Source organism: Bubalus kerabau, chromosome 13 (assembly GCF_029407905.1).
Source record: "Bubalus kerabau isolate K-KA32 ecotype Philippines breed swamp buffalo chromosome 13, PCC_UOA_SB_1v2, whole genome shotgun sequence".
NCBI lineage: Eukaryota > Metazoa > Chordata > Mammalia > Artiodactyla > Bovidae > Bubalus > Bubalus kerabau.
In genome coordinates this window covers 16982637-16997904 of record NC_073636.1, presented here as the reverse complement: position 1 = coordinate 16997904, position 15268 = coordinate 16982637, and the positions used below count along the sequence as shown (strand labels likewise).

The 15268-nt window shown below is 37.7% G+C and overlaps 1 protein-coding gene across 5 annotated transcripts in view; it reads left to right on the top strand.

Moving 5' to 3' along the window:
* UPF2 (UPF2 regulator of nonsense mediated mRNA decay) overlaps positions 1-15268 on the top strand; it is a 97131-nt gene that overhangs the window by 434 nt on the left and 81429 nt on the right. For 2 of the 5 annotated variants that reach the window (XM_055543572.1, XM_055543567.1), the window contains exons 1-3: positions 586-732; positions 5777-6156; positions 8548-9327. In XM_055543572.1, coding sequence (XP_055399547.1) covers positions 5795-6156; positions 8548-9327 — 1142 coding nt within the window. In that variant the 5' untranslated portion in view covers positions 586-732; positions 5777-5794. The other 3 variants (XM_055543568.1, XM_055543570.1, XM_055543569.1) reach the window with 3 other exon arrangements.

The window sequence follows — 15268 nt, the reverse complement described above, 5'->3', positions numbered from 1 at the left end:
CCACGAATTAGTCCAATCAAACTCTCCCTTCTTAGACTCCTCTTTATATAAACTCCAGGAAAAGCCTCTGAGAAACACGTGGTTAAATTTGTCCTTAATGCCGCTCCGTAATTCGCCTACTCCTCCACCGCCCTTCCTCACCTCCTGTTAGCTCCGCCCCTCCCCAGTCTCGCTTTCCCCCTCCGGTCTCCCTCCCCCAGCGCCTGCGCTTGCGCACCTCCAATTCAGGCGCTTTCCCTTTCCTGGCGACCAATCCACTTCCTGCCTCCGGGTCTCTGACTACTCCTCCCCTCCGCTGAGGCCCTGGCTGGAGGTGCAGGTTATGGCTGCCCTGCGAATTGCCTGTCTGAAAAATCAGCTCCTCTCCTTTAGTTGGGCAGCTTGAAGCCGCCGCTCTGTGTGTGGCACCTATCTGAGCATTCACTCGCGACCCTTCGCCCCAGAGCTAAGCTAAGAGCGAGGGAATGCCGGCGGAAGGGAAGCCCGGACTGTTTCCGACCTGGCAATAGTGCGGACAGCTGCTTCCTTTCTGCCGTCCTCCGCCCCGCCCCCACTCGCAGCCTGGCCGCGCTGGTGAGTGGCGGACGGGAGGGCCAGCGGGCGGAGGGAGGAGGGGGAGGTGAGGGAAGGCGGGCCCTCGGCTGCGAGCTAGGTGGGGGGAGGGGAGGGGAGAGCCCGAGCGCTGGAGTTGGTGCTGGGAAACCTGGGGCTAATGTTGACAACAGGCTCGAGGTAAGTCCCGGGGAACCTCCTTTCCCTCCGCTCCAACGACCAGGAGGGAGCGGGGTTGGGGGGCACCGGCCTGGACTCCTACTCCCCCGGGGACCCGTGAGGCTACTCCGCACCCCAGCGCTCCGGGGACGGCGAGCAGGAGACGGACCGCGGGTCCGGCGTCGTTCTCCTCAGACCCCTCTCCTCAGGAGGCTTCCTTCAACGCGGGAGGAAGGCAGGAGAGGCTGTCGAGGGGGTGCCTGCTCCATATGCCCGGGGTGGGCCTCGGGGCCGGAGGCGAGGAGCCTGCCGTGGCGGGGTGAAGAGGTTTGGGGTGTGGAGGAGAGCGAGGGGAGGCTGGGGAGAGCTCTTTGGGAGCCGGGAGGGAAGCGAGGGCGAGGAAATGGGGAGGGTGGGTGTGTGTGTGGGAGGATGTGGAGCCGGGAGACTGGCCGGAGCGTGTAGGGCTCCGGCGGTGAGGGAGTGTGGGGTGCGAAGTTAGGGCTGGGGCAGGGACGGTCCGCGAAGGTGACCGTGGACCCGGGTGGGAAGGGGAGTTGTGGCGAGGAAGCGAGCGGAGCTGAGGCGTGTGGAGCGAGAGCAGGGGGTTGTGGGAGAAGAGGGTGCAGGGGACGGGGGTCGGTGGATCGGAGAGTGGTGGGCAGGCATTCCTGGGTGGACTTCTTTTTAGTCCCATGGGCTGAGGAGTCTTCACTTTGCCTTCATCCCGGGCTTCCCGGTCCTCCTGCTGAACTAAAGAGGCGATCGCGGGGTGTTTGGCGGAGCAGAGCCAGCTTATAAGCTTGAGGGGACAGTCTGGACCGGACCGTCGGCTCTCTTGCTCTTTTAGGACTTGCACGCAGTGATGCATCAGACCTGAGGAAAACTCTCCCTCACTTTTCCCCTTTAGCAGAGTTATTAAGTGTTTAGAAGAACTGTACGACTCATGAAGAAAACCATTTTTGAACTCTGGTGGAATTTGTAAAAACTTTGAGTCCTTTTTCCTGAGGACGTTCTTTAAAGTCAGAGACTGGGAGGTAATGCCCTTGTGCTGTTCTGCCCTTAGACCATTTTAAATGAATAACCCAGAATGAAAAGATTAAATATCATTCTTTCACTCTGGAGCATTTTCAGAGCAGTCTCATTGTGATTTCATACATAACCCATATGGTACTTTGCGGAGAAATAGCTTTAAAGGGAAACACCCCTTTCTCTGCACTCTCCCAACAGACCATTGAAAGTACCTGTTGTATTAGTAAAGTAGTTTTACTTTCTTCTGGAAGTTCAGAGTATATTTAGAAAACCAAAAAAAATATACAGCCCAAGGGCCAGGACACTATTTTGGGAGCTAGAAAGGTGGTTTTAAAGCATGGCTTCCTTTTAAGGACTGTGTGAATGTAATTATACTGGCTTGTGGGAGCTAATCATATTCCAATTAAAAGATCACTAATTTTTATCTTACAGGCTCTATTTAAAAGTTCTAGTTTTTATTTGGAAGACTTGAGGTAAAATATTAAAGCATGAGTTTATTAAAATGTGAAATGGCATTTCACAATATAATTTAATGCTCAGTTTCACATTTGAAATTTGATGTGATACAAATACATACTTAATCTGAATTCTGTAGCTTGTATTTTTTACTTGGCTTTTAAAAAATATTTATTTATTTGGTTTCACCGGGTCTTAGTTGGGACATGCAGGATCTTTAACTGCACCATGTGGGATCTTTAGGGATCTTTAGTTGCAACATGTGGAATCTAGTTCCCTGACTAGGGATCCAACCCTAGCCCCTAGAGTCTTAGCCACTGGATCACCAGGGAAGTCCCTACTTGACTTTTTAAGTCTTAGGTTATATAGGGGGAAAGAGCACTGGACACAGAGTCTCAACCTAGTTACTAAGCTAGTTGTGTAATCTTGGGCAGTTCACTCAGTGTAAAAATTGAGAATTGGAGTAGTTAAAATCTAGTACTCCTAACTCTAAAAAATTCTTATTTTAGGCTTAACTCTTCAGTTTTCTCTGTGAAAGAGAATAAGCATTTGTTGAATGGCTCTCATGCTCTCTTCTAGACTTACAGAAGTTTAAGACATCTGTAAGAGAAGTGGCAGTATCTCCATCTTATTGATGAATAGACTCAGAGAAGTTACATTGCCCTGTTTCCATAGCTAGCAGGTTGTAGAGTTTGCAAACTTAAAAGTCTGACTGACTTTAAAGCTCATATTATTTTCTCATAGTGCATTGCTACCTTTACATGAACCTTAAAATTTTCATCATATTTTTGTTCACTTAAATTTAGTTCCAGGTGTACTTTGGGTATATGTTTGTAATATAAGGATGAAATGGTTCAAAGAAGATACCACTGCCAAGACTTGAGGGTCTTGTTGAGAACCTATGCTCTAGAGCAGAATCTAATTCATGAAAGACTTCTGCAGTTTGATATAGAAGGCATTTTTTAAAAAAAAAAAAAAAATAAAGGATACCATAAAAAAAAAAAATAAAAAATAAAAGTCTAATATATGAGTACTGTGGAAAATCACAAAAATTTGAGGGACTGTTGTGCTGATAAATGATGATCCTTTATAAATTTGTCAGATTCCAAGTACGTTCCTTAATGTTTTAACAGAACTTAGTGTCTAATTTTGTCTTCATAAATGAGATATTATAAATTTTGGTACCATTCTTTTTTACATTCTGAAAACTGTTCTTTCCCGTATTAGCTGAAGTGTTGCTTGTTGCAGCTTCACATCAGAAAGTACAAAATCTATATAAAACTTATTATTTTTTTTTTGCATATAATTACAGATATCCTTAAGTAAGTTTATCTGATTACCTAGGAATTACCTGTCCCCATATCTTTTAGCTAGAATAGGCCAAAAGTTAAAACATAAAGTAGAAACTGCTTAACCATCATCAGGGACTCTTTCTACTCTGAGAGATGTAATTCTGATTTGTGTAGTCAGTATCTCTTGTCACGTTTTCTAGCTGCATCCTCTTCAGGATTCTTAATAACTTTGGTTAAGCTCTGTCACTAGCTGTAGAAGCCTTGGTCAAGTTACTTGGTTAGGTCTCTTTTTACTCATTTATTAAATAGGGAAAATAATACTTATGAAGATTTTATTATTAAATGAGATAATGTATGTAAAATGTTTACTTTGTGAGAAGTAGCTAGTAGCTATTAGTATTCGCTCTTGAAAGTTTGCTTGCATTAGGGCAGTCAGTCAATTTAGGGCAGTGGTGGGTATTGAAACTGTGTGAGAAGTTGATACTACATTTCCCAGGTAATATAAATATTAACACTGTCTTGCCACATAAATAAGTAGTTATGCTCTTATATATTTTAATGATTGTTTAAACAGGATTAACAGCCCTTTTTTGTTCAAGTTCCACAAGTAGGGTTATCTGAAGCCTTTGGGTGTCATTGTCCAAAAAATGCATAGAACATGGAGGTGGAGGAGAATAAGAATAAAACAGAAAAGGGGAAGGAAGAGATGGCTGAGATAAGATACAGACTATGACATGTGCTTCCAAAAATCACTGAAAGTGCTTCAGTTGGCTTAGATTGTCTTTCTGTGGTAATATTTTATTAGAGGGCTGAAATAAATGCTTTGTGTTTATAAAATATTTATTACTGCAAATGTTTTGTTTGCTAACATAGTTTTTATTGATGTAATTTAAAACATATGTTGAAAATACTTGAGTACTGTGTTTTAGCTTAAAATAAAAAAACCCTCAGTAGTTTAAGTAATTCTATACTTCTTAAATGAAAAGTATTTTGATTTTCTTGTGTACAGCTTTCAAATGATTTAGGAGTTAAAACGAAGCATTGTCCATAAAAGAAATGACATGAGAACACTAAGCTCTAAGTAGACATGTATTTTTAGAAAAGGAAATCATGAATTTTGGTGGAGAATACATTTTTTGTTCTAGAGTTTATTCCAGTTAACTGTATGGAGGCTGTACTATAGACCAGTGCTCTCCAATAGAACTTTGTATAATGATGAAAATGCTCTATATCTGCACTGTTTGATGTCGTACCCACTAGCGGCATGTGGAGTTGAGCAGTTGGATTATGGATAGTGATGGAGAACTGAATTTCAGATTCTGTTTAATTAATTTACAGTGTAAGTACCCATGTGTGGCTAGTGTGGTGGTTTTCAGCTGGTAGTGATTTTGCCCCCAGGGGAAATTTGGTGATGTCTGAGTAATTTTTGTTTTTTAAAACTGGGTCAATACTCCTGGCATCTACTGTGTAGAAGCAGGGATGCTTCGCTTACACTTTGTGCAATGCACACGGTAGCCTTTCCTCCTCCCACCAGAGAACTCTTGCCCACGATGTCAGTCCTCTTGAGGCTGGGAAACCCTGGGCTGGTGGCTCTTGTATTGGCAAGTATAGAACAGAATGTTTAATTTAGGTATTATAGTAATCATTATGTTTATAGACTAATTTTGACTACTAATAAAGAGATGAAAGAGGTCTAGTCTAGTTTGGGATAGTTAGCAGTTTTTGTGTTTGATACAGTTAGAGCAGTGAGATGAAATTTATTAGTCTTGTCTATTTTATTAGTTGCTTCGTAGAAGGTAAGAGCTCGTTTATGCTCCCACTTAAATACTTGTAATTGAATATTGTATGATGTAGTGTCACCAGCATTTCTTAATGGTTATGAAGTATGGTGGGTGAAACTGGTTGAAAATGTTCTTAGATAGTACTGAAGTATTTATGATTAAATGATATGTCATTTAATATCACCTGTGAAGTTGATAGTGGTTGAATGTAATGGGTACATGGAGGTTCCTTATATTGTGCTCTCTACTTCTTGTAGAGACTATTTTCTGACTAAAAAGTAAAAAGAAAGTGCTTAGACATAAGCATAACTAATAATGATAGAATATAGAATATGATCAGTGATTTATTTATCACTGAAATAGTATTTGTTTTGTATGCATTTTATTTAATCTCTCACAGTTGCCAAGTTGCATTTATATGTTCCACTTAACAAAGTAGTGTCACATCAGTTAAAAAAAAAAAGTCACTGTGATTATAATGCTGACATTCTTTTCCTCTTACAGATTGTCTTGGGTAACATAATGCCAGCTGAGCGTAAAAAGCCAGCAAGTATGGAAGAAAAAGAATCTTTACTAAACAGCAAGGAAAAAGACTGCAGTGAAAGGCGGCCAGTGAGCAGCAGGGAGAAACCAAAAGAGGAGATCAAGCTTACTGCCAAGAAGGAGGTTATTAAGGTCCCTGAAGATAAGAAGAAGAAACTGGAAGAAGATAAAAGAAAAAAAGAAGACAAGGAACGCAAGAAAAAAGAAGAAGAAAAGGTGAAGGCAGAGGAGGAATTAAAGAAAAAAGAGGAAGAAGAAAAAAAGAAACATGAAGAAGAAGAGAGAAAGAAGCAAGAAGAACAGGTGAAACGTCAGCAGGAAGAAGAGGCTGCCCAGTTGAAGTAAGAACATTTATTCTAACTTGATGTGTAGAAATAGGAAGATTGGAATGTTTTGGAAAAACAGTGATTATTTGAAATAAAATTTGCAAGGTGCAGTTGCTTGAGAGTTGAGAGTATCTCAATTTACTTGTTCTGTTAATTTCACTGACTACAGGCATGCTTTCAGTGCTTTAACTCTTGAAATTAAATAATAGTAACCTTTAATAAATATTTTTTTGAGGTGTGGAGCAATTTGAGCTGTTTGTGCTTTTTAGAAAATCTTTTTTTCATGTTATAGTATGTAATCTTTCTAAGTTGAAAATCTTTCTTTTTTGGCCATGCTGTGTGGCTGGCAGGATCTTAGTTCCATGACCAGGGATTGAACCTGGGCCCTAGTGGTGAAAGTCCTAACTATTGGACTGCCAGGGAATTCCCGAAAATCTTCAGTTCTTAATGGCTGCTGTTGAGTTTCTTATATGCCAAACTCTGCAGTTGTGTCAGTACCTGTCTTTAAGGCAGTCCTAATGAAGTAAGCTTATTGTTTTGTGAATTAATAAAATGAAGCTTCAAGAGATTAAATTACTTGACTAAGGTCACAGTAAATAGTTGAGCAGCTGGGATTTGAACCTGGGTTAGGCTGACCTTAAAACCATTGTCTTTAAGTACAATTCCAAAATGCTTCCCTTTTTTATCTTTATGAAAATCTATTTGTAACCTTGTAAATCTGTGCAAGTGATATAATGAACTGGTGAAAAATGAGGTAGTCCTCTTAGGAAGACTACCAGGATGTAGCAGAAATGACAGTTGACGAACAGTGCGTGAGACCTAATCCAGTAGTGCATGGGCTCTTCCCTTCATACATGTAATTTAAAAAGCTGTTTGCAAATATGAATTTTTATGAATCTCTTGAACAGCTCGGTTACCTACTTACCAAAGTTCTTTAGTAACTATTTTTAATGAAAAACTGCAGTCTTAGGTCTGAAAAGCAATAGCAATAGTTTTGGAATATTCAGAACTATGATTCTTGAGAATTTCTTGCTTATTTTCTATTTTACTTAAAATAATTGGAAGGATATTTCATTTCACTGTAACTTTTGTTCTCTCACCCTTCTGATACAAAGAGCTTAAAAAAAACAATAGTAACCAAAATGCCAACTTTTTATTTGGAACAATTCAAGCATGTGAAAGATAGAATGGAATAAATTAGTATCCCTTCCCATCTACCCAGCATCTGCAATTACCCCTTTTTTTTTCTTGAGTATTCTAAAGCATCACATTATTTCACCTGTAAATATATAAATAGGTAAGTATAAATGTTTTCATTGTGTGTGTATATATATATTCATTATATATTAAAGTATTTTTAATAAAGATGATAATTGAGTTGTTGAATGCATGGCAGTAATGAGTTATACTCTCTTAACGAGCACTCTCACTGCTGATCTTGTTTTTGTGTGGCTGGGAGGCTTCAAGGGATTCATGTCCCTGTTCTCAGTGATAGATGTAACTCTTTGTTAGCATATTGTAGCTATTAGTGGAAAAATTGTAGAGTTATAGAGTAACTCAGGGATGGTTATCTTAGAAAGACGAAAATCTGTTTTATTAGAAATTTATATTTTAAAGTTATATATTTTGGTGTCTCAGAAACCTCAGCTTGTCCTCATTCTCCCACTCCTGCCTGAGTTATTTTACTACTTCTTCAGTTTAAACATGTCCCATCTTTCTAGTGGAAACATAAGCAGATTTGATTTTAAATCTTCTCAGGATAAACTGAGTCTGCTAACCTTTTATTAAAGTGCTTTTATCCTATAGTTTTTCTGGTTCCTAAATGAGCTTTTAATTATACTCGGATTTTAAGGCCTAAACTTTTATTAAGAAAGGTACTTTTATTAAGAAAGGTTTATTTAATGCTAAAGTATGGAAAATGGTACCTAACTCAAAGCATTTTAATATATTCTTTTGTAATTCTGTTCTTCATTTTTTTGTGGATTTTTTTCCCTGTTTCCCCAGTGCTTTTATTTGGTTTAGGTTTTATATTTTCCCAAACATATTACTTTGTTTTTTTGTATTAAGAATCCTGTGTTTTATCCATTTATTTTTTCAGCTTTATTGAGTTACAATTGACAAGTAAAAAGTTATATTCATTTAGCTTGCCAGTTGCCAGAATGATTTTTAATCTAGTTATTAAAAATGCTCCACTCTGCCACTTTTGGTGTTATCAGTAGAATGAGTTCTCATTATCTGGTCATTAATCAGGTGTCTTTAAAGTGGTGAAAGGGCCTTTTGCATTTTTTGTTCCTCTTGGATTCTGTTGCTTTTCTAATTTTTCATTGGCTTTCACTCTTATGGGATTCATCAGTTATGCTTCAAAATATACAAGGTATCTTACTTACTTGTTTGTTTTTTATATAGAGAGAAAGAGGAATCCCTTCAGCTTCATCAGGAAGCTTGGGAACGACATCAGTTGAGGAAAGAACTTCGTAGCAAAAACCAAAATGCTCCAGACAACCGACCAGAGGAAAATTTCTTTAGCCGACTAGACTCAAGTTTGAAGAAAAATACCGCTTTTGTCAAGAAACTAAAAACTATTACAGAACAACAGAGAGACTCCTTGTCCCATGATTTTAATGGCCTAAATTTAAGCAAATACATTGCAGAGGCTGTCGCTTCTATTGTGGAAGCAAAGCTAAAAATATCTGACGTGAATTGTGCTGTGCACTTATGCTCGCTCTTTCACCAGCGCTACGCCGACTTTGCCCCATCACTTCTTCAGGTTTGGAAAAAACATTTTGAAGCCAGGAAAGAAGAGAAAACACCTAACATTACCAAGTTAAGAACTGATTTGCGTTTCATTGCAGAATTGACAATAGTTGGGATTTTCACTGACAAGGAAGGTCTTTCCTTAATCTATGAACAGCTAAAAAATATTATTAATGCTGATCGGGAATCCCATACTCATGTTTCTGTGGTGATTAGTTTTTGTCGACATTGTGGAGATGATATTGCTGGACTTGTACCAAGGAAAGTAAAGAGTGCTGCAGAGAAGTTTAATTTGAGTTTTCCTCCTAGTGAGATAATTAGTCCAGAGAAACAGCAACCTTTCCAGAATCTTTTAAAAGAATACTTTACGTCTTTGACCAAACATCTGAAAAGGGACCACAGGGAGCTACAGAATACTGAGAGACAAAACAGGTGATTTTCAAACGTTTCTCAGAATTGAAAATTTATTTTGGAGCTCATACTTTAAAAAATGTAAAGTCTTCACGCCACTGAAAGAACTTGTGGAAAAGGGTTTATTGCAGGTGATTTCTTAACATTCCAGGAAAATTTCACAGGGTGATAACAGTCTAAGTACTCATGTTTAAATGTGAGTCTTTGATAGATTTTGTTTCTGATTTAAAAAAAAGAAATTTGGCAAGTATATGATGATTTTTACATTGTGGATTTTTACTGTTATTTAAAAATCTTAATGTTGAGGGATAAGTTTTCTTTTTCTATCACTTTAACTTATCTGCTATTATTTTTGTGTGTTTCACTATTTCTTTTCTATAGCAGGTTTGCTTTTGTTTTGTATTTTAGTTTATTGATGTCACCATTGATACTCGCTCTTTTCAAGAGAATAAGTCATTCATTAGTGATATTTTAGATCAGAAATTTGGAAAACAGTATACCAAAGTTAGCTGTGAAAAAATTCTTTAAATGCAAATATGTAAAGTGCATTTACAGGAGTCTTTCTCCTGGGGACATCTTTTCAAAATTTTAAAGGAATAATGTGTGTGCCTGTGGTGAAGATCCCTGATTTAGGCCACCCTTGATTGTTATAAGATACTGTAGACTACTCTGTATCATCTGCACCTGCTGCTGCTGCTGCTAAGTCGCTTCAGTCGTGTCCGACTCTGTGCGACCCCATAGACGGCAGCCCACCAGGCTCCCCTGTCCCTGGGATTCTCCAGGCAAGAACACTGGAGTGGGTTGCCATTGCCTTCTCCTAGAAGGCATCAAAAGGCTAGAAGTTGATGTAGTTGGTGGATATTAAGGAAGTATGGAGGTGTGTATGTGGAGCTGGGCTGAAGGTGTACAGAAAGAAGGCACAAGCGGTAGCCTTTGGCTGAATACTTTGCACCTATTTTAAAGTTCCTGTGTGGAGAGAACACTTACTCTTATAAGCCTGTAGTTGGGGAGGACTGGTTTACGTAGTTACCTCTAGAAGGTGCTTAACTTAGCCACAAAAGACTGCAATAGTGTATGCCAGTTGTTCACTTAGGTAAGGGATAAGATCACAGCAGAGGCTATATGGATAAATCTGTGGTGGCCGAAGCTCACTCAGGTAAGAATTTAAGATGGCAGTGGTGCTCCTTAATGTTTCTTAAAATAATCCTCATTTTTTGCTTTTGAATAGCGAGGACTGTTTTAAACTTTGAAGAGGCAACTTCAGAATGTACTTCTGTAGCCAGTAATGGGTTAATAAAGTAGTGGTCCTCTATTAATAATTTTCACATGTATTAGCTTTCTTAGTTACAATTTACATAGTCATTTTTACAGTCTTTTTCCTTTTCACATATGTTTTACCTAATAACATCCCAGGTGATTTTGAAAGTATGCTTTGATTTTTTTTTTGGCTACTTTCTAAGGTTTTTTTTTTTAATTAAACTTTGTATTTTGTATTGGAGTACAGCCGATTAACAGTGTTTTGATAGTTTCAGGTGGACAGCAAAGAGACTCAGCCATACATATACATGCATCCTTTCTACATTTTGTGTTTTTGATTGGCCTCACAGAAGCTTTTAGGGCAGAGTTTATAATGATTTAACCTAGTCATCCTTCCAGTGCAAAATGAAATCCATTTTATAGATTATCTGACATAAAATATCCTGAAAACTTCTTGAGCTTAGTGCCCTGAGCCATTCCACTGTTGGACACACCTATTCCTAGCCTGTTTGCTGGGAATTTGGGCTGAAATTTAACTCCCCATAAAATGGTTCCCTTTGATTTACTCATTTTTTCTGGTACAGGCAGAATAAAGCTATTCAGAGTGGGGTTCCATGAACTGTTTACCTGTTGCCAGTGAATTAAGTAGAGAAACTGAGACATTTCATTAGACATTTTGATAGCAATTTTTCATTGCCATGATATTGTCATTATATTTTATAGCTGTGCAGTGATTGGAAAGAAAATTATTCCTTTACGACAGATAGTTTGAGGAGCATTGATTGGCATGGGACATGTCTCTTCTTTTACACCATGATGTCTCAAAATATTTGCAGACTGCCAAGATGTTTCCCTTTGATCTTCTCCAGGCTGAGTATCTCTGGTTCCCTCAATTTGCTGCCTGATTTTCAGACACTTTGGATGTTTGTTTTTGATGCCTTCTTATCTGCCTATGGCCTACAGTTTTTATAGCTGCAGTCTTTTGACTTTTTGTTACACCTAAAGACATTTCTCAAATGGCATGCTACTGAGTCAGTTCTTCACTTTGAACTGGAGACATAATTTTTTATTCCTGATACAGGCTTAACTCTTAAACTTTAGGTACTTTTGGCATATTATGTTAGCCTAATGATAATTGACGGGGGTGTGTGTGTGTGTGTGTGTGTGTGTGTGTGTGTATTTTTTTTTTTTTTCCATGCCACATGGCTTTTGGCATCTTAGTTCTCTGACCAGAGATTGAAATGGTGGCCCATGGCATTGAAAGCACTGAGTCCTAACTGCTGGCCTGCCAGGGAATTCTCAATGATGTATATATTGTTAATTATACTTATCCACTGGTCACATTTAGATTAGATAAACAGACCTGTTTTTGTTCATGATGAAAGTCACAGAAGAAAATTTTGAACCAGGATACAGTGTTGAGACCACAGGTTCGTGGCCTTTTCCTAGAAACTTACTCATGTTAATACAGAGCTATTGACCTATGGTTGGTTATTAGAGGAGGCTATTTACTAAATGTAAATTGACCTTACCCTGGGAGCAGTTATTTTATCACAGGAACTGTCCAATTACATGTAATTATTTGGGGGATGTGAGAATCTTAATCACAGTGTAGAAAACAATTGGCATATAGCTTAGTAAGTCACTCATGCCTTAGGATAGCTTCAATTTGAAGAACCTTTGTAAGTGAGGATTGAAGTGCCTGACTGAGCAAAGACACAAGGAATTGGATTAATGCAGAGTCCCTACTTGGCCTAATGTTAGTCTCCTTACTTCTAAAGAGGGTATGTTATAAAATGTCCAGTTTCCAGAAGTTTCTTTCTGCCAGTCATTATCCAGTAGATGTTTTTAAGTTTTTCTCTTATCATAGGAATAAATCACAGATGGTCATTTTTCTCAGTAAGGTTTCTCTTAGGCATGATAATGCTAGAAATGTAGGTGCCAAGCTAGTGAGTATTTAAGACTCATGTAGTTAAACTACTTTAAGCCTTTATTCACTGTCTTTAATGATGGTTTTAAAAAAAGTGAAATACCCTGTGTTTTCAATCTATGGATTGTAAATGCTCTTGGTCATTCTGGTTAACTTGGGAGATGGCATGGAGCTTAGGGGTTGTGAAGTGTTAGTCTGTACTCATTGAAGTCTATACTTAAAAATCTATTTAACCAATTAAAAAAATAGAGTAATAAAATCTCATGTTTTCTTAAAAACACTGTAATGGATGAGTGAAGGCATAACTGAATGAGACCTGTTGAGTCTCAGTTGTTCTTTTCTGCTGTTAGCTATGCTGATATGTATTAGTTACAAGCCCCTGAGGATTTACGGTTGCTAGTCAGCAATAAAATTGATCCTGGGGTTGGGTGAATTCTAGTAAATGTGAATTTATAAGCTTTTTGTACTTGTTAAGTACAAAATCTTATTTTTAAATGCATTTTGGTTAAGTAATTGATCTGAAGAGTTAAAATTAATATTTGCACATTTAAAATATCATCTAATAGTATTTTCCAGTCTAGAATTAATAGTTTTACTTCTTGCCAAGTGTTATTTTTTATTATTTTCAGTGCTGTTACTTTATACTCAAAATGCTTTGTACTTTGAGATTTTATTCTCATTGAGATAATATAACCTAGTATTTTTTTGGCATTTAATAAAAATTGGTTGAATAAATGATTTAATTTTATTAGATATAACTTAATTATGTAACAGTTAATTTCTTACAGTATAGTGAAATCATGAATTCAGATATTAAGTCAGAATACTTCAATAATTCTGAAGTGTCTTAATTTCTTTTTTTTCCTCCTTTATTGGTGGGAATGAGGGCACATTTCTCTTTTCAGTACCTGTGAATTATGACCTTCATGATTGCATGCTCAGTTCAACAGCAGTAAATGATTTGATTTAAAGTTTGGGAAGGAAAAAAATGTAGGTAGAATGTAGGCTTTTCCCTTGTTAATGTAACCAGAGAGGTTTCTTTTATTAATGCAAATTCATGAGGCATTACTTTAACAGTATTGAAACCTGAAAACACATTAACCTGACATTCAGTGGTGTTGCTTTTACCTTTCATATTCTTTCCGGTTAAGTTGTACCTTGCCTTTACAGGAAGATTGTTTATTAAATGAAGTCCACGGGGTCGCAAAGAGTCGGAAATGACTTAGCGACTGAACAGCAAGTATTAAGCACTATTAAAATGTTATATATCACTGTGCGTTATATTTACAGAGGCTTTAGTAATTTTATAAGTGTTTCAAAATTGTTACCTCCTAGATATTTTCTGATTGAGTCAGTGACGTTGGTATAGTTGATTAATCACTGGGTATAGTTATGCTTAATAGTTGCTCTGTGCTCTTCATATAAGGTTATACAACATTCATAACCAACTTCAAAATTGTTACCTCCTTCTAGATATTTTCTAATTCTGAGTCAGTGCCTTTGATATCAGCTGATTAATAAATCTCTGGGGACAGTTATGCTTAACTATTGCTCTACTCTCTTCATGTAAGATTGTTCAACATTCATAACCAAATTCTAAAATGAAACCACAAGAAAATTCAAGTTCTCATGAGAATTTGACAGAGTAGTAAAGAAGATGAAAAGTGAAACCTAGTGGTTTTCATGGGTCTGCTTCATGGTTATTTTGTCAAGATTCAGCCATGTGTTCTATGTTATTTTACATGAGTGGTTAAGGACAAAGCTAAAATAGATTTTCTGTATTCAAGATTTTTTTTTCTCTTTTAATTTGGCTGATAGAAGATTAAACTAATACTTCAAATTTTAAGTTCTTGACTTTGTTACAGTGGACACTGGCTTTTTTTTTTTCTCATGAAAATATTGTTTTACTTTGATATAGTGCATCAGGTATATGATCCCAGTTGATCCTCACAGTACCCTTGAAAGAAATACCTGTATTTTGAAGGTGATAGATCAGATTTAGTTATTAAAGACCTTGCCCAGTGTGACTTTGATAGCAAATGACAGAATCAGTTTCTTTCCTATCTCTTCATTCTTTATTTTTCACATCTTCCATAGTATTCATCTTCATCTGCATTTTGTTTAAGGTATCTAATAAACCCATTAGCTACTCAGAACTTCTAAAGTCAAATCCAAATAAAAGAAGGACCCAAAAGAGAATATAAGACTAGCACCTTGGTTTGGGAAGACTTGCCTTTGATATATGCATTTGAGAGACATCCTAATTCAATATATGATATCAAGTGGATAATTTGAGAGGCGTTGTAATCCAGGAGTTAAGAGAATGAACTTTGGAGCCAGACTGCTTGGATTCAAGTTTTAGATTTGTCATTTACTCACTCTGTAACTTTGGGCAAGTTACCTCACATCTCCGTGCTTTGGTTTTCTCTTCTGTAAAGTGGGATGACAGCAGCACTGGATCTCTGAGGTGCATGTGAATGATGCGTATGTGAATGTTTGTGTGTAAAGGCGTTTAATAACAGTGTCTGGCTTCCTTCCATGTTATTCTATTTAAATCTTCACAAAATTGCTGAAAGATACATCTCCTCACCAGCACTCAAACTGGGAAGAATTGAAGGGATGGGAAATGTGACAGAATCTAGCATGACAAGATAGAGACCATATTTTTTCTACCTATTAAAATCCCCTACAAGGCCACACAGTGCTGGAGTGCAATAAAGATTCATTGTTATGGCTGCCTTAAAAAAAAAAAAAAAAAAAAAGAATCAATGTTAG